The sequence below is a fragment of the Lissotriton helveticus genome, chromosome 6, assembly GCF_964261635.1.
Source record: "Lissotriton helveticus chromosome 6, aLisHel1.1, whole genome shotgun sequence".
NCBI lineage: Eukaryota > Metazoa > Chordata > Amphibia > Caudata > Salamandridae > Lissotriton > Lissotriton helveticus.
The window spans coordinates 2,050,904,803-2,050,925,201 of record NC_136067.1 but is presented as its reverse complement, the minus strand read 5'-3'; the positions used below and the strand labels follow the sequence as shown (position 1 = coordinate 2,050,925,201).

Sequence of the window (20,399 nt, the reverse complement as noted above, 5' to 3'; positions counted from 1 at the left end):
AGCTATGTGCATGAAAGACCTTCAGTCCAGCATTGTCTTCTGCTATCACTACACATTTCTTTACACCGGTCTATCCTGCACTGCGCTGCTGCACTTACTTTCATCAAACATGTACACAATGAACAGAGAGCTGCTAAAACCTTCCTCTCCTCCTGATGTTTTCCTCTCGTTCACTCCTATCTTTATATTCTGGGCTAGTGAAACAAATGATTTAATCTAACTCTTGGAACTTACTATCTCCCGCCTCTGCGTTCCTGGTCACTGCCATTAAAGGAATGGGTTTTATTTCCATTGGAGACCATTGGGCATACGAATATAGTGATAGGCATTAAGGACTTTGTACCAGAACGTACAATCACTTTCTGGTCTTTGTGGTGTCTCCTAGATTTAATTGTCCCGGTACCTGCTAATTGTAGTTTATAGCTCCTGCCTACTAAACTACTCTAGTGTATGTGATGACCCATTTCCACAGATCTCTGACACCATACCTCATGATTTTGCTAGTGTACGTCTCTCCCACACTGTCCCATCACAAAGTGTGCTTGTTACAAACCCTGATATGCTATTTTTGCCTTGCTTGATGCTTTGGATTGTTCTTGTTTGATACTTGCAAGACACTGATCATATAAAAAGTGCTCTGCCGCCCATTGGGTCTTCTTCTTGCTATATACAATTGTTGATGATAAACAAATCCTACCCTATGCATGAAATTACTTGGCAGATACTGAAATGTAATCGGTTTTCTTGTCCAAATCTTAGGTCATTCGCGACTACTCCACACCACCCAACGAAGAGCTCTCCCGTGACCTGGTGAACAAGCTGAAGCCCTCTATCAGGTGAGTGACGACTGATCTACTGAGAGGAGATGGGAAGCAATCTGGGGTGCTGGATGCTGGTCTTGACCCAAAGTGAACCAAGCTTCGAGCTACAGAGCGAGTTGCTTATGAACTTCCAAAACAAATTAAACGTGGTTACAGCTCTCAACACCACAGATATTTTAAGAATCTCCTGATTACAGAGTAATGTTGCTTTTCATGAAAAATACAGTTAATGACTAGCCGCTTCCGGTTTCCGTTTTTACTGATTTTTACAGATAAAGACGGACAGAAAACAATTTATTTCCTTTCTGTATTTATTTTTAAAAGCGGGAAAAAAACTGAAAAAGGTGCTTCTTGTGACAAACTCCATGCTGTCTTTCATGAATTCTAGGCAACTGCTGAGCAGGCAGACAGCATGGAGTGTTAAAATACAGGATGAGATTCCCTTCAATACAGGCATATGTTAACATATATTTGTAGTATGATGCTATATGTACTTGTGAGTGTAGTCCTTTGGTATAGGTGGCTGCTTAGTTTGCTTAAACGTGACAGGCATCCGTTTTTGAGCGCAAGTCGAGGAGTTATATAAGCGCAGAAATAAACCATTTTACAGCTACATTTATTCTTGAAACACAAAATAAATATGGGTGAATACCAATAAGATGGCCAAAAAATAAATATGGATAAATACAGACTGAAATGTTAAAAAAAAAATACCATAAAACCAAGAGTTATATTTATAACCCACTGTCCTTATTCCCTTGGTGTAACTATTGGGTCACATCTAGTAGGTGTAGCTATGGAACATACAGAACTACTGTACGAGATGGGCTCTTGATCATGTTTCAAAAGGGACTCGTGCTATAATATAATGTTCGAGGCATGTGGGCTGCTGAATTTATATCTATGCATAGATCGCCGCCTAGTGTTGGGTCCGGATGATTGCACATTGTTGTCCTGGAAGAGTCTTCGAAGTATCACGAGATAGGTGGCTCCTCCCCTGGACTACAGTGCGCATGGGCATCCCCTCCATGCTCAGATTGTTTTTTCCCGCCATTGGGTTCGGATGTACTTCTTAACTCACGTTCGGAATATATATTAGTTACTCTTTTCGAGGCCAAAAGGCCTTCGGGGCGTCGGTATTGTCTTTCGTTCGGTGCCTTGTACCTCTTTTCAGTTCTTTGAACTAGACTTCGGAAGACTATTGCCTTTCGACACCAAAGGACCCTCGACGATCGACTGTGGAACGGAGCCCGTTCAAGCGCTGCCCCGTTTGCAACTCGAAATATCCCCACATCGACGTGCACCTGGTGTGCAACAAATGTCTGGCAACGATGAGGAGAATGTACAAGAAGAGGATTCCGAACACTCGCATCCTGCGTCGGAGCCAGACTCCACCAACAACGAGGACGAGGAACAACTCTACGTCCATGATGAAGACATCGTCGAGGTAGGAGACAACGTACAACCTATCGGAGCCGTCGATGACGACTCAAGCGAGGAGCTAGGCCCAACCGCAGTAGCGGGGCCCCATAAAGACTCTTCCACGGCTCAGGTCGAGGCATCGCCGGAAGGCCTTAGCCAAGATCTTCGTCAACGTTCTATAGTCCCGCTTCAAGGCCCGACTAAGAACATTTCCAAAGAGCCATCGGTCGATCGGCCACACTCAGTGGAAAAATCGAAACCGAAACAAAAAGACACGAAATCGAAACCGAAACTGGTAAAAACAACCATCGGCTCGACGACTTCGGAACCTACCAAGTCGAAACGTGTGCTCGACCCCTCAGGGTCAAAAGGGGGCGTCGAACCATAGATCGGATCGACTACGCCCGTGTCTACAGTTAAACACGTCACGCTCACGTCGACGCCGACGTCCGGCTCCAAAGATGGCGACTCTTCCAAAGGACTCGAGGCCCAAAAGACCATCGATCCGAAAATCAGGAAGCCACTGTTAGTCAAAGCCTTCGACCCAAAGCCTAAACTCGGACCGAAAAACCAGGCCGCGTCGAAGCACAAGAGCGTTCCTGCTGCGCAACAACGGCTCAAATCGACGCAAGGCCTCAAACACACTGAGCTGTCGAAGTCGGTCGGATCGAAGACAACGCCTCCATCGAAGCAAGTCAGTCCGTCACCGATGCTTCCGGCGCCGATAAAATACGGACTGCCCCCGACAGCACGGCCTAAAACTGTTCAATACCCACAGGCTACCGACTCTTCCAAGTCACCATCAGTAGCCGCAACCACTCAGCCTCGGACGGAAGACGTTATGTTCCAGCCACCGTCCCACGACAACCAGTCGAAACTATACATCGACTCCGAATCAGGTCGACTCACCGTTTATAAGCGTAAGATCATGCCTGAAACGCCTATGGAACATTATAGGATACCGCTAAAGAAAAAGAGGGACTCTACCACCTCTCCTATTCTTTTTGAACCCATTCAAACATATGGTCAGGACTATACCTACTCTCCCACACATGTCACTGAGGATGTGGAGGAAGGGGACAATGAGGACCAGTTTAACTATCCCATGGATACGGATCAAGATGAGTCCCAGCCATGGGCTGACACTGTGGACCCTGATGAACCACACACCACCCCTGACACTCATTCATATGCTATCAAGCCTTCCCCTACTGAAGATACTGCTGCGTTTAACGCACTCATTGAGAGAGCGGCACATAACCATGATGTCGACATGCACGCCGACCCTGTGGAGGAAGACTTTCTTTTTGATACATTCTCAACATCAGAAAGGTCTATAAAAACTCTGCCTATGCTCAAAGGTGTGCTCAAACATGCAAGTGACATTTTTAAAGCGCCCACTAAAGCAAGGGTGGTGAACCCAAGAATTGAGAGGAAGTACCGGCCTGCGCCCGTGGACCCTACCTACATCAAGGGCCAACTCCCACTGGACTCCTTAGTGGTGGCTAATGCTTGCAAAAGAGCGAACTCTCAAACAACGGGTGATGCTCCTCCTCCAGACAAAGAATCCAAGATCTTGGAAGCCTCTGGGAAACGTGTGGCAGCTCAAGCTGCTAATATTTGGAGGATCTGCAATACCCAAGCCCTGTTAGCAAGATATGACAGGGCACACTATGACACGTTAGAGCAGCTAATGCAATACCTGCCAGATACTTATAAGGAAGGAGCAGAAATGCTTATACAACAGGGGAAGTTGATCTCCAACGCGTCCATTAAGTGCGCGTTGGATGCAGCTGACACAGCAGCTAGGGCCATAAACACTAGCGTTATGCTCAGGAGGCATGCCTGGCTCCGCATCTCTGGATTTAAGTCGGAAATCCAGACTACCCTACTCAATCAGCCAGTTAACCCTGACTTCCTGTTTGGTCCAGAGGTAGACACCACTCTGGAAAAGATTAAAAAGGACACTGAAACTGCGAAATTCATGGGAGCTCTGCAGTCTCAGCAGTTCAGGGGTGGTTCCTTTCGTCGCTCCAGTAACAGGGGAGCTTCCAGAGGACAAGCGTCGCAACAAGCCCAATACACCAAGGGAGGCACACAAACCACCTATAACAAGAACAATAGGGGTGGATATCGTGGGAACAGCACCAAGGGCAGAGGACGTGGAAATAATAATGCCAGATCCTCCGCCACTAACAAACAGTGACGTCTTGTCACTGCCCCCCGACCATACATCACCGGTCGGGGGAAGACTCCAGCAGTTCCTGTCAGTCTGGGAAAGCATTACCACGGACAGGTGGGTGAGACAACTTATACAACACGGTTATTGTCAAGAACTAACCTCCACTCCACCCAACATACCCCCAAGGCACCGTCCTATGTCCGCCGAGCACATGCACTTATTGCAGCAAGAAGTCGTATCCATGCTGCAAAAAGGGGCCATAGAACTCGTGCCTTTAGAACAACAGGGTACAGGGGTGTATTCACTGTACTTCTTAATCCCAAAGAAAGACGGGTCTCTCAGGCCCATTCTAGACCTCAGACCTCTGAACCAATACATCCTATCAGAACACTTTCACATGCTCACTTTACAGCAAGTTCTGCCATTGCTCAGTCAGGGAGATTTCCTAGCAACCCTAGATCTGAAGGATGCCTATTTCCACATTCCCATTCACCCCAGTCACAGGAAATATCTCAGGTTCACCATCAACAACCAGCATTACCAGTTCAAGGTCCTGCCTTTCAGGGTCACTACAGCCCCCAGAGTGTTTACGAAGTGCTTAGCGACAGTGGCCGCGCATCTTCGGAGGCAACACATCCATGTCTATCCGTATCTGGACGACTGGCTTGTACAGGCAAAGTCAGCCCAGCAGTGTGCCAGCCACATGTCCCGCACAATTCACCTCCTACACAGTCTGGGATTTTCGCTAAATTACCAGAAGTCCCATCTTCACCCCGCACATGTACAGCAGGACCTAGGCGCAGAAATAAACACTCTCGCTGCCACAGCGCAACCAAACTCAGCGAGAGTCAACAGCATGCAAGTGTTGATTCAAAAATTCAGGCCACAACACTCACTCCCAGCGCAGGTGTTCATGCAACTAATAGGCATGATGCCCTCCTGCATCTTTATAGTCCCTCACGCGAGGCTACACATGCGTCCGCTTCAGGAATGCTTGGCACGCCAGTGGAACCAGGCTCAAGGACAGCTAAAAGACCTAGTGTTGGTGACCGGTTGTGCATACAACTCTCTGCATTGGTGGAACACACAAAACTTTTGCAGGGGATGACCGTTCCAAGAGCCAGTACCACAGGTAGTGCTAACAGCGGACCCATCTCTCCAGGGCTGGGGAGCTCATGTCCTCCATTATACTGTGCAGGGACTGTGGACTCCACGGCAGCAAAGGTACCACATCAACCTACTGGAGCTGATGGCAATCTTCATGGCAATGAAGGCATTCAAGCTGCATCTCTGCAACAAAGTCGTGCTGATCCGGACGGACAACATGACCGCGATGTATTATATTCAGAAGCAGGGAGGGACACACTCTCCACAATTGTCACACCTAGCCCAGTGCATGTGGAAGTGGGCCATTCAAAGAAACATGTTCCTCATGGCGGAACACCTTCCAGGCAGGGACAACCAGATGGCGGACCTGCTCAGCAGACACAGCCATCAGATGCACGAGTGGGAGTTACATCCCTCAGTGCTACAACCGTATTTCCAGCAGTGGGGTCATCCAGAGATAGACCTATTCGCCACACAAGAAAACGCAAAATGCCACACCTTCGCCTCCAGGTTCCCACACCCGCAGTCTCAGGGCAATGCGATATGGATGAACTGGTCGAACAGATTTGCGTACGCTTTTCCTCCAGCACCACTCATACCGCTGGTAGCGCGCAAACTAAGGCAACACTCCATGACCCTCATCCTGGTTGCTCCAACGTGGGCGAGGCAAGCATGGTACACCACGTTCCAGGAACTTTCAGTGGTGCCCCACCAGCGCCTAAAACTCACACCCAGTCTCCTCACTCAGAGCCATGGAGACATTCAGCACCCAGATCCGCAGCAGTTGAGCCTTGCAATATGACGCCGTCTTATACTACTTGTTTCCTGGTTGTATATTGGTATGTTCTCTGTACACTACTGTTTTCCTATTATGTTTAGTGACTATTATACTGTTCCCATTAGTTCTGTTCAGTCCTGTTGCCCCTACCCCTGTCTCTGTGAAGCGCTCTGATATCTGTAAAAATCTTGTTCGCGCTATATAAAACTTTGAATAAATAAATAAATAAATAAATGGCTCCTGAGGTCATAGAGTTTGGCTACCTAAACCTGCCTCCTGACTGTATGGACATCATCAAAGAGGCTAGACGACCTACCACCAGGGCCTGCTATGCGGCGAAATGGAAGCGTTTTGTTATCTATTGCTCCAATAATAACATAAATCCACTTGATGCTTCCACGCAAAACATCATATGTTATTTGCTGCACCTATACAGGTGTAATCTAGCGTATAGTTCCATCAGGATACATTTAGCTGCAATGGCGGTTTATCTTCAAAATAGACAGCACCTATCCCTTTTCAGAGTACCAGCTATTAAAGCTTTTCTGGAGGGACTGAAAAGGGTCATTCCTCCACGACACCCGCCTACGCCTGTCTGGAACCTCAACATAGTCCTCACCAGGCTCATGGGCCCACCATTTGAACCTCTTCACTCTTGTGAGATGCAATTTCTCACATGGAAAGTGGCTTTTCTGGTGGCAATTACGTCGCTACGAGTTAGCGAGCTCTCACTATTCAGGAGCCTTTCATTCAAATTCATGCTAATAGGGTTGTGCTGCGCACCAACCCTAAATTTATGCCCAAGGTAGTGTCACAGTTCCACATTAACCAAACTATTGAACTGCCTGTATTCTTCCCAAATCCTGATTCAGTGGCAGACAGAGCACTACACACACTAGATGTTAAAAGGGCTCTCCTGTATTACATAGACAGGACTAAAGATTTCAGGAAAACTAAACAACTGTTCGTTGCCTTCTCTCCACAGCACAAGGGCAACCCAATTTCTAAATCAGGTATAGCCAGATGGATTGTTAAGTGCATCCAGATCTGTTATCAAAAGGCTAAACGCACGTTAACAGTTCCCCCAAAAGCGCATTCCACACGCAAGTTGGGGGCATCCATGGCTTTCCTAGGTAACATTCCTCTAGAGGACATATGTAGAGCAGCCACATGGACCACCATACACACATTCACCAAACACTACAGCGTAGATGTACACTCAAAACAGCAAGCTGCTGTAGGTCAGGCTGTTCTCGGAACTCTTTTTCAGACTGCTGCAGCTGGCACGGGCAACCGCCGCTAAGGAGGGTACTACTATTTATTCTATGCATAGATATAAATTCAGCAGCCCACATGCCTCGAACGGAATATGCTACTTACCAGTATGCATCTGTTCTTGGCATGTCGGGCTGCTGACATTTATATCGCCCGCCATCCTCCCCGGTGCCTGTCGCAGCTGTAGCACTCAGAATTATTCTCATGCATGGTCATCACTTACTATATCACACTCCATCTCTGCCACAATGGCGAAAAACAATCTGAGCATGGAGGGGATGCCCATGCGCCCTGTAGTCCAGGGGAGGACCCACCTATCTCGTGATACTTCGAAGACTCTTCCAGGACAACAATGTGCAATCATCCGGACCCAACACTAGGCGGCGATCTATGCATAAATGTCAGCAGCCCTACATGCCAAGAACAGATGCATACTGGTAAGTAGCATATTCCACTTTTCCATCGAGAACTATTGAAAGGCCGACTGTCTTTTCTTTTCCCATTTTGTGTCACATTTTTGTACTTAAAAGAAGGCAGGGGCAACACCATACACCTGTCTATACACATCACTGTTGCTGTCTGAGCAATGTGACCTGATGTCTCACTTAGTCATATGTGACCCTCATGTGCCCCAAAACTATACTTCTGTGTTGGATATTCGCTTCCAGTTCCGTGGCGACGAAATTCATATCAAACAAGAAATAATCGTTCGTAGAAGAACTTCAATATGGAAAATGCCTATTTGTTCAAGTTTCAATTTTACCGTTGCATGCTACCTTTACATGGACTCATTTGGCTAATAAACTTTGTACCTAATGATAATAAGTAAAAGCTCTGAGGAAAAACGTCTCCTAAACGGATCAAAAACAAACTATGAAGTAACTGGATTGAAGATGAACCAGCTATTGCAAATGGCAGATGAAGTTAGACATCTTGATTTGAGGATTGTGCAAAAGTCCAGATTTTGTGTTCGGAAGGGATAGGACATTTAGGCTATATGCAGATTTTGAAAATTTGAAAAGCTTTTTCGGAAGTTCTGATTTACAGCAGAAGTGTATCAAAATCTCCTGGCAGCTGCGGCTCTGGAGCTGTATTTTCCAAAGAATGGAAATTACAGGATCTCAAAGAAGAAAAGCTAAATCACCTTTAGCTGTTTATGTGACTAACTGTGCCCAATCCCTGCATGCTTTCTCTGCTGAGCTGGCCTGCCTGGACATCAGTGAGTGAGCCATTGGTCTCATCAAATAAAATCAAACATCTCAGATTCTGTTGTGCCTTTCTGCAGACATACTGACACACTTTAACTTTTTAAGATTATGTCAAAGCCAATTGTTGAGGGCTTTATAGCTTAATAAATCAGGTGAGATGACTGTAAACTTTAAACGGCAAGCCAAATGAAAAGGTTACATTATACATTCTTTGGATGTTTAATTTTGGTGCAATACGTACTAAAGGGGGATGGCAATATAGTTTATCAAGTTGAACTACAAAAGAAGCAGATAAATGAAATGAAATGTGTAACAAGCACTGGGGAAAGTGAATATCCGATATGCAGGGTGTTTTTAATTTACACCAGCTGGAGGTGGTGTGACGGGGAAAAATTAAAATAGGGGAGGAGAAAGTCCAAATACAATTTACAGAAAGCCTGCTATTTACTATCCTATTTTTTTTTGGATATAATTCCAAGGATAGTATAGTGCACACCATTTTTGATGTAAGAAATGATTGCAGCTGCTCAAGAAGAAGGACCAACTTTGTAGATGTGTATACAATAATATTTAGTGACCTCTGTTAATGCTGCCTTCGGCGTAAGGGAGAACTGCTTATAGCAAAAACTGGTGCTGAGTTTTGTTCGTGCATGTTCTGTGTAGTTAAGCTTTATGCCTTTTGCCATTCAGTCAAATGATCTTTCTTTCACAACAACCCTTGAAGGCAGCATGGGAATATAGGGCTAACTATTAGGCTGGAAAAGTCAAATGTACGAACCAGAAAAATAGATGCTTTCAGTTTAAAACTTAATATAATCTATGGAGTTGATAAGTAGTTTGAAATTCCATTTTTTACATTTCTCGAATACTACATCTTTTATTTGCAAGTATTCACCCATGTTTTAAATTACCTTAACACTACTACTCGCACCTCTTTATCCCATCACTTACCCATTGCTGCTGTGTTCTTTAACCCACACACTATACACTTCACTTGCCCTACCCCCTTACCTAAAACGAAGACTCTCTCCCCTCCACTTCAACACTGTACATTAACCTAACCTCATTTTGAACAATTAATTTAATCTTCACCCCTAAGACTAACCCAATTTATGTGTTTTAAACTATTTGGAACTTTTCTTAGACGGTCTACTTTTTTCAAACTTGAAATGTAGTCGTTCCCACATTTTTTAAAATCTAATACACATTTGTCTTTCTCCCTACCTGTCCCGGGTGGTCGGGACGTGGGGGTGTTCGACCACTGGACTGACGGGCGGTGTAGGGGAAAAGAGGAACACAGGCGCCTTCAATAAAGGAGTTAAAGAGGGTTTAATGGGTATATACGTCTTTTTCTTCAGAGGAACAGTCCGTTCTCTTGTACATATAACACGGTCCAAAGTAAAGAGAGCTTTTTCCAGCTTGTGTAGTCCCGATGTCTGGACAGGCGTGGTCTGGGTCCGACCGTGGACTTTTCTCCCTCTTGGTTCCACTCCGTTACCAAAAATAAAAGAAAATGGGGGTCAGGTACATGAAAGGATCCGGGAACAATCAGGACCGGGAGTGAGGGAAAACAACAACTGTGCTTAGGTGCGCACTTCTCTCATATCAGGGTGTGAGGGGGAGTGCTCGTGATGAGGTAGGGGAATCGTAGGGCGGTGCACCTTACACTCGGGGCTGCCTCCTCCGTCCGACCCAACCCGCTACCCGGCCCCGTACCTCTTGGAGCCATGCTCCTCCCGTGGGAACGTGGCAGGGCGAAACGTTGTAACGTTGGCCCCCTGGCTTGTCGCTCTCGATGTCTCTCTTCTCCTCCGAATCTCTCCGTCCGTCCTCTTCGTTACTCACAGCCTCCGGGGAAACGCCGTCCGATGACCCTTCGTTACTTCCTGCTTTTGACGTCGTGGCGTCGTCGAGGGGTGGAGCTTCGTCCTCCGGGTTCTTATCCTTAAAGGGACCCCACGAGTTGTTGTCTTCCGTCCAGCGGACTCGGGTTCTTCGATCCAAGTACATTGCGGAAACTGTGGGGACAAGGGGCATGGTGAAAGGGGGGTGGCGGACCACCAGTCCGTAGGAAAAGTTAGGTCCGGTCCGCCCGCCCCGTCACATTCCCCCCCCCCCTGGTTTCTCCCGTTCGGGGAGAGGGAACACGCGGGAAATAAAGTCCGCATTACCATTGTCTTTACCTTTTCTGTGTTGTACTTGAAAGGAATACGGTTGCAAAGACAGAAACCATCGTAATACCCGTGGATTATTGCTGCTGTTCTGGTGTATCCACTTCAAGGGGGCATGGTCAGTATGAAGGATGAATGGTTTACCCTCCAAATAATATCTTAAGTTTTTCAATTGCCAATTTTATGGCCAGGGCCTCCCTCTCAATGGTTGAATATTTACACTCCCTCGGAAATAGCTTCCGGCTAACATATAATACAGGGTGCTCAACTCCTTCCTTGCTGACCTGGGACAATACCGCCCCAATCCCCACATTGGAAGCATCGGTGGCTAACACGTAAGGCTTAGTGTGATCTGGGGATACCAGGACTGGAGCCGTGATCATGGTGGTCTTCAGGTACTGAAAGGCCTTCAAGGATTCCGGTGAGGGTTGTCTGTATTCATGGGTCTTCGTGTCCTTTCTGAGGAGGTCGGTTAAGGGCGCAGCCACCTCGGCAAAGCATGGTATGAACCTGCGGTAGTACCCTACCAGTCCCAGAAAGGTTCGGAGATCTCTTTTGGTAGAGGGAAACGGAACAGCAGATATGGCTCATACTTTTTCGCTTTGAGGAGCAATCGTACCCTCCCCTAGTACATACCCCAGGTAATTCCCGCTATGGAACGCTGCCTGGGATTTGTTTGCTTTAATGTGGAGTCCCGCTCTACGTAGCGCTGTGAGAATGGTTTTCAGATGGTGTAGATGTTCCTTCCAGTCCTTGCTATAAATGACGATATCGTCCAGGTAGGCTGAACTGAACGATATGTAAGGCTGCAAGACCCGGTTCATTAGGCGTTGAAAGGTCGCCGGGGCCCCGTGGAGTCCAAAGGGAAGTACCGTGAATTCATAGGCTCCTTCATCCGTCACAAAGGCGGTTTTCTTTCTATCCTCCTCACGAAGAGGCACCTGCCAATACCCCTTCGTGAGGTCAATGGTGGTGATGTATCAGGCGTCGCCTATTTTCTCAATTAAATCGTCCACCCTAGGGATAGGGTAGGTATCGAAGTGGGACACCGCGTTTAAGGCTCGAAAGTCCATACAGAACCGTTTGGATCCGTCGGGCTTGGGTATCATCACGATCGGGGATGACCAATGGCTCTGGGCTAGCCGGATTACTCCTAACCTCAACATGTCTTGGACTTCCCGTCGTACCGCTTCTTTTCTTGCTGCTGGAATCCGGTACGGTCTTTGTTTCACGACTTCTCCGGGAAGGGTCTCAATACGGTGTTCTGCCAAGTTAGTTCTACCGGGTAGGTCGGAGAATATGTGGGTGAATGGTTTCAGCGTTTCTGATAACTCGGCCTTTTCTTGGGAGGACAACCCCGGGTTTACCACCAGTTGACTCACTGTGGAGTCGTAAGGGTTGCTCGCTTGACCAACGAAATGACCAGCTCGGGGTACTGGGCCCAGCCATTCTTTGAGAAGGTTTATGTGGTATATTTGGGTTTTATTAGGGGATAGGCGTAGTCTGTAGGTGGTTTGTCCGATGGTTTCGACTATCTGGAACGGGCCTTGCCACTCATTCTTGTTTTTGTTACTCAAGGCAGGTAACAACACGAGAGCCCACTTTCCGACATCAAGCTTTCGGAGCTTCTTTCCTTTATCATACGTCCTCTTGTACCTTTCTTGTTGATGTTCCAGGTTGGTATATGCTAGTTCTTGTAGCTTCCCCAGTTTGGCCCTCAGTTGCGTTGTGTATTCCAACATGCTTTTTAGGTCGAGCAGACGTACTCTCAATGCGTGTCAACTATTGTTGCCCGTTAATGGGAATGTGGACACCAATGTGCACGAGCGTTCCCTTCGCAGTTTTCACCGCGGGAGGGCGCGTCTCACCCGCGCATGCGCAGAGTAACTCCGCCATTTTTTTTTTTTTCAGCCCGAACCGAATCAGGTATCAGAGCGCTTTACATATAGGCAGCCCCCACCCCTCTGCATGCGCGCACACAGGCGAGCGCATGCACACGCAGGCACACACATACAGGCACACGGCACTCGCTCACACACACCCCCCTCCCCCACAGTCACACACACACGCACTCCAGGGTAGGCTCCTGCCAGCTCCGGTGCTTCAAACGCGGCTCCGGCTTCTGCCAGCTCCGGTGCTTCAAACGCGGCTCCCATCGCGGCTCTTCCGTTGGAGGCGGGGTAGGCTCCCGCCCTCCTACTTCCTGTTTCCTGTTGTCGCGCCGGCCTGCCTGACTTCCTGGTCGCAGGCCGGCACAGTGACGGCGGTGATTTGCGGTACTAATTAATTTAGTTATTTATGCATTTTTATATAGCGCGGGCTTTACCCGAAGGCGGGATTTATTTCTTTATGTATTTTTATATAGCGCGGACTTCACCCGAAGGCGGTATTTATTTTTTACTTATGTTTATCTGGTTACAATTGGGTTATAGAATTTTGAGTAACCCATGAGTGGTGTTTCTCCACAGCTCCAGGTCTCCTGGAGACGTCTTATATCAAATGATCTTAAGTGGGTTTCTGATTCAGGCTCTAATGCAATCTTGCCTGCTCCTGCGATGTTCCACGGTGTCAGAGTAATCTTACTGTGGGGCATACAGTAGGCGCTCTTGTTGATAAGTGGATGCTAGGATCGCTTGTGAAAAGCTTCCATTAGCCCGTTGGTGTTTAAGTTACTTGGTGTTACTGTTACCCGTCCCTTTCCTCCCACACGCGTCTGAATTACAGTGCCTTAGACTAGTGTTCCTGACACACATTCTTGACACACAGGTGCACGGGCTGCAGACACGGCCTTGTGACGCGCTTCGGGAATCCCGACGTGCCTCTGAGCTTGAGGCCTCTTCCACCCCCTGGTGTGCAGTGATTCTATATGTGGAACGTCAGCAGGGATGATGGAGTGGATCGAAGCTTGAGGCTGGTGCGCGTCAGCGCCGTTCCAGGCTCGTGCGTCTTCCTGCTGCGCGCGCTTCGTGAAAGAGGGGAGAGCCGCCTGTATGCTTTCAGAATAATCCATCACTTGATCCATATCACACAGCAAACGTCCTGAAAGAAACAACGGCTAGTCTGGACTCAAGAGTCGTCAACAAACCATCTTGTGTTGCTCATTCACATTGAGCCTCAAAAACACCACATAAAATCCGGATCACAGAGCATCATCTCGGCGAGAGCACAGAGCATACCAAGCTACGGAATCACAACCTCAGTGCACGTGACCTCTCTGCTACTGCACAGAACATCTCAGTCATTTTAGGTGGCTTTATAGCCTGTGCGAGCCATATCACGACTGTTGTTCAGGGCTCCTCAACCGACGCAAAAGCCACTGAACAGTTAATCTCTGCAATGTCTGCAACACCTCAATTAGTGCGAAGAACATCCGAGTGGAGCACTAATGAGCGCAGTCAGAGCAGAGAGGGTCTCAAATATTGCACCACATATTTCAAACACTGAACATAGCGTCGCTGCCATTGCAAGAGCCTCTGAACCAAGCACTTGACCTCTTAATTAGCGCTCACATCTCAAGCAGTGCATAAAGCATCTGAACCAGCACAAGGGGCCTCGCATTCAATACAGCAACTCAACCACCGCACATTGCAGTGCATTTGGCATCACAAGGAGTGCACAAGGAACGACAAACAGTGCTCATAGAACCACAAGCAGTGCACATACCACCACGAGCAGTGCACATAGAACCTCAAGCAGTGCACATGGCATCACAAGCAGTGCACAAGGAACCACACACAGTGCTCATAGAACCACAAGCAGTGCACATAGCACCACAAGCAGTGCACATAGAACCTCAAGCAGTGCACAAGGAATCACAAACAGTGCTCATAGAACCACAAGCAGTGCACATGGCATCACAAGCAGTGCACAAGGAACCACAAACAGTGCTCATAGAACCACACGCAGTGCACATAGCACCACAAGCAGTGCACATAGAACCTCAAGCAGTGCACATAGAACCTCAAGCAGTGCACATAGCACCTCAAGCAGTGCACATAGAACCTCAAGCAGTGCACATAGAACCTCAAGCAGTGCACATAGCACCACAAGCAGTGCACATAGAACATCAAGCAGTGCACATGGTATCACCACAATTCCATTGAGTACTCTAACCTTTAAAAATAGCATCTGAACTATTACACAGGACATTTCACCATTGCACAATTGTAAATGCACGTTGCACTGATCACATGTGCACAAGGCTTCTCACCGTTGCATGGATCTTCCTGATCATCACACAGAGTAGTTAAAGCACAGTGCATAGTTTCTCAGCCAGTGCACAGAACATCTTGACAACTGCACAGATCCGACATTTATTTGCACAAGACTTCTCAACCATTGCACTGAGAATCTTAACCCTTGTACAGTGTCTTCTGATAATGGCACATAGTATTTAAATCATTGCACATAGCGCGTCAGCCGTTGCACGTAACATTACAAGCAGTACACATAGCATAACCACCATTCATGGAGCACTCCAAACTTTACGTAGCATCTGAACTATTACACAGGACATTTGACCACTGCACATATGCAGTTGCACGTTGTACTGATCACCTCAACATGTGCACAGAGCTTCTTAATCATTGCACAGAGGGGTTCAACCATTGCACAGATCTTCCTGATCATCATATATCATATTTACATCACTGCGCTTAGTTTCTCAGCCAGTGCACAGAGCATCTTCACAACTGCACAAATCTCACATTTGCATAAGACTTCTCAACCGTTGCACTGAGGATCTCAACCAGTGTACAGCGCCTCCTGATCATGGCTCAGACCATTTCAGTCATTGCAGCTCAGCCAGTGCACAGAGTATCCTTCTCTAACTCCCTGTTCTATTCTCTTCTCCTGTGCTGATCTGCTGCTCTCTTCCACCCGCCTCCTTCTTTAACTCCCTGTTCTTTTCTCCCGTGCTGATCTGCTGCTCTCTTTCACCCGCTTCCTTTTTTAACTCCCTGTTCTCTTCTCCTGTGCTGATCTGCTGCTCTCTTCCACCCCACCACCTTCCTTAACTCCCTGTTCTCTGCTCTTCTCCTGTGCTGATCTGCTGCTCTCTTCCACCCGCCTCCTTCTTCAACTCCCTGTTCTGTTCTCCTATGCTGATCTGCTGCTCTCTTCCACCCGCCCCCTTCTCCAACTCCCTGTTCTCTTCTCCCGTGCTGATCTGCTGTTCCCTTCCACCGCCTCCTCCTCCAACTCCCTGTTCTCTTCTCCTGGGCTGATCTGCTGCTCTCTTCCACCGCCTCCTTCTTTAACTCCCTGTTCTCTTCTGCTGTGCTGATCTGCTGCTCTCTTCCACGTACATCCTTCTGTAACCGCACACACACATACATACAACCACGCACACACACTCATCCACACACATACAACACACAACTACGCACACACACACACCACACACATACAACCACACACTGATTGTTAGCCATTGTTATTTGTAATATCAATACATCTAAGTCACGTAAATACAAAACATGTTGCATTACAAATGCTATAGGTGTCACATTTGCAAAAGATAAAAGTATTGGCATTGTAAATGACAAAGCTATTAATTTCGCTATTTTCAAAACCAACACATAAATAAAAAATGTCATTTACAAGACCAATAGCTCTAACTTTCCTAATGCGAGACCTATTGCATTGCAAATGCTTGTTTGTTCTTGTGAAGCCTCGTTTTCCCACATTTCCCTCGTGATGTCAAGGAGGGATCGAGGCTGTCTTCCGTACAAGAGCTCGAAGGACGAACACCCTAGGCTGCTTTGTTTTTGGGCCCGGGTGACATACAGGGCGATAGGTAGCAGTCGGTCCCAGGTCGGTCCTTCGGCGGTCAACATTTTCTTCAGGGTCAGTTTTAGGGTCTGATTGTACCTTTCCACGAGGCCATCGGTCTGGGGGTGGTACACCGATGTTTTCATATGTCTGATATCCAGTGAGGCACATACTTCCTTCATCAGTTTTGAAGTGAATGGGGTCCCCTGATCCGTCAGCACTTCCTTGGGGAACCCAACGCGAGAAAACAGCTCTATGAATCTCTCCGCGATGGCGGACGTTGTGGCGGTTCTTAAAGGAAAGGCTTCCACAAATCTGGTCGCGTAGTCAACTAACACGAGGGCATATAGGTGACCTCCGCCTGTCTTCGGCAAAGGACCGATTATGTCCATGCCGATCCGTTCGAATGGTACTCCAATGAGGGGCATCTTCTGCAGGGGTGCCGCGATAGGACGGTGGGTATTTCGTCTTTGGCAGACCTCACATTTGGCACAGTACTCCTGTACGTCCCGATAGATCCCCGGCCAAAAGAAATGTCTGACTATACTGTCGGTGGTTTTTTCCTTGCCGGCGTGGCCGGCCGTCAAATGGGCATGTGCGAAGAAGAGAACCTGTTCTCGAAAGGACCTGGGTACCAATAGTTGTAGCTCTCCGTCTGGTCTGGCTTGTCGGTAAAGTAGTTCATTCCTAATCAAGAAACGCGGATAGGAGGGAGGTTGGGGTCCGATTGGGGCGTGGGCGTGTTCCCAGGCGGGGACAGAGTCCTGTCTTCACCCTGGGCAAAGCGAAAGCTCCGGTCAATAACCCACGGTTCGGGGGAGAGGTAGGCAGGAAGGCTCTCGCTCTGTCCTGGTCTGGAAAGGGTCTCCCTAAACAGGGAGAGGAATTCGGGATTGTCGGTACCCAAGATCATGTCCTCGGGCAGGGAATCCACCACCCCTACCCGGACCCTACAGGGATCCCTATCCGGTAGCGTGATGGTGAGGTAGGCCACAGGGTAGGGTTTTACATCCCCCTGTACACATCGTATGTATACCGGACTCTGGGGGTGCAACTGTTCTTGTTTGACAAAGCGGGTTTGGATGACAGACTGTCTGCACCCGGAATCTAACAAAGCCCTTACCCTATAACCATTCATCCTCATACTCACGTAGAATGTGCTGCCCATTTACCGCGGAGTACATCACTGTTCTGGGGAGGTAACCGACCTCCATAGGCTCCTCTTGGGTCTTTCTTCTGGGGCACATCCTCGCGATGTGGCCCCACTCCCCACACTCGAAGCACTGCGGCCCTTTATTTAGGGTAGGCATCGTTCCTGCTGGACGAAACAGTCTGGGGGCCTCGTTCCCGGTCTTAGGTCTTTTGTCCACCTTAGGGGGAGGCAGGGGTTTGAGGGCTTTCTCGTGCTCCCAAGAGGGGGTCTTGGGTTGTGCCCGAGCAATTGGGACGCCATTTCGATGGCCTGTGCAAGCGTAATTCCCATATGTTGACGCAACCAGCGTTGGGTGGCATAGGGCAACGCCTCCATGAATTGTTCTAAGTATACTTTGTTCAGGATGTCTTCCTTACTGCATAGGTCCGGACGCAGCCACTTATCTGGGCCATCTTTAATCTGAAGAAAAGGGTCTTCGGGTTCTCCCCTTGAACCCCTCTCTCTTTTCTAAAGCAAACACGGTAGGCTTCCTGGTCCAGACCCAAATGATCCAGGATAACCATCTTAATGGTTGCATAGGGGGTTGTACCCAGGGGGTTAGCGGCCTGATAAGCCGATTGGGCTTCCGCTGTGAGGAGGAGAGCCAAAAAGAACGGCCATTTCTCTCCCGGCCAACTCATCGCACGAGCGGCCCTTTCAAAATTCAAAAGGAAGGCGTCCGGATCTTCTCCGTGCACGTATTTCTGGAGGGCCATTCCTGTGGGGTGGGGGCTGTGCGGGCGTATCTCTCCAGGGAGGACCTGCGTGGGAGGCGGCACATTTCTCAGACTGTCCAACTGGGCCGTTCTAGTTGTGGTGAACATGTCACGGTCGGCCTGGGCTGATGTAAGCTGGCTTTCCACGGCCCTCTCCAATTTTTCTTGGCCTTTAATGATGTGCTCGATAAGGGCCTCCATCTTTTTGCTGCAGACGGATGGTGGTGGAGATCCCACTTCTGACACCAGTTGTCCCGGGGTGGTCGGGACGTGGGGGTGTTCGACCACTGGACTGACGGGCGGTGTAGGGAAAAGAGGAACACAGGCGCCTTCAATAAAGGAGTTAAAGAGGGTTTAATGGGTATATACGTCTTTTTCATCAGAGGAACAGTCCGTTCTCTTGTACATATAACACGGTCCAAAGTAAACAGAGCTTTTTCCAGCTTGTGTAGTCCCGATGTCTGGACAGGCGTGGTCTGGGTCCGACCGTGGACTTTTCTCCCTCTTGGTTCCACTCCGTTACCAAAAATAAAAGAAAATGGGGGTCAGGTACATGAAAGGATCCGGGAACAATCAGGACCAGGAGTGAGGGAAAACAACAACTGTGCTTAGGTGCGCACTTCTCTCATATCAGGGTGTGAGGGGGAGTGCTCGTGATGAGGTAGGGGAATCGTAGGGCGGTGCACCTTACACTCGGGGCTTCCTCCTCCGCCCGACCCAACCCGCTACCCGGCCCCGTACCTCTTGGAGCCACGCTCCTCCCGTGGGAACGTGGCAGAGCAAAACGTTGTAACGTTGGCCTCCTGGCTTGTCGCTCTCGATGTCTCTCTTCTCCTCCGAATCTCTCCGTCCGTCCTCTTCGTTACTCACAGCCTCCGGGAAAACGCCGTCCGATGGCCCTTCGTTACTTCCTGCTTTTGACGTCGTGACGTCGAGGGGTGGAGCTTCGTCCTCCGGGTTCGTATCCTTAAAGGGGCCCCACGAGTTGTTGTCTTCCGTCCAGCCGGACTCGGGTTCTTCGATCCAAGTACATTGGGGTAACTGTGGGGACAAGGGGCATGGTGAAAGGGGGGTGGCGGACCACCAGTCCGTAGGAAAAGTTAGGTCCGGTCCGCCCGCCCCGTCACACTACCTCTCTCTCATATTTCTAGAATTTTAAATATTTTCCTAAAATGTCAATTTGCAAGGTAGCCCTCCAAGCCAGCTGTAAGGTGTTTTGTGTTTGAGACAAAACACCTTCTCAGCTTTAGTGTGTCTATGCCCTCTAATAAAACGATATCCATACTAAACACTAGTAGAATGCTTACATATTAATTGTTAAAACAGCACCTTGATTTCTGAAAGTGAAAGGTATCAAAGTTATCAAACATAAGTGCTAATTTTGTTGGCTTGTAATTTAACTTCGGTAAACCGTGCTTGTGCAATTCCTAAAATAACTGACCTCAGTTATAGGCACATATATTTTGTCTCAAATTGAAAAGGTGTTGGTTCAGTGCCAGCCCTCAATTGCACATAAATAGTCTGTCCTAGTACTTGGACTTTGCGGTGATGACTTTGTTTAAAGATTGCTCTACAGTGTGTAAGCATGGAGACTTCAATTTTGTATCTTTTAGTCTAAAATAGCAAAAATCTGAGAGCATGCACAGTACAAAGGGAGATGCATGATGTCTAGGTGTGAGCTCTTTGCATGCTCGAGTAGGGCAACTGGATGATGGAATGTGTGCTGCATAGTTGCCAGTGTGAGTTTATCATCAG

General features: G+C 48.1%; 1 protein-coding gene across 2 annotated transcripts in view; it reads left to right on the top strand.

The window, feature by feature from the left end:
• Nucleotides 1–20,399, top strand: part of EIF2B4 (eukaryotic translation initiation factor 2B subunit delta) — a 93,730-nt gene that overhangs the window by 54,238 nt on the left and 19,093 nt on the right. For both annotated transcript variants that reach the window (XM_078650101.1, XM_078650102.1), the window contains exon 8: nucleotides 760–836. In XM_078650101.1, the coding sequence (XP_078506227.1) occupies nucleotides 760–836 (77 nt within the window). The remainder of the gene's footprint in view (nucleotides 1–759; nucleotides 837–20,399) is intronic.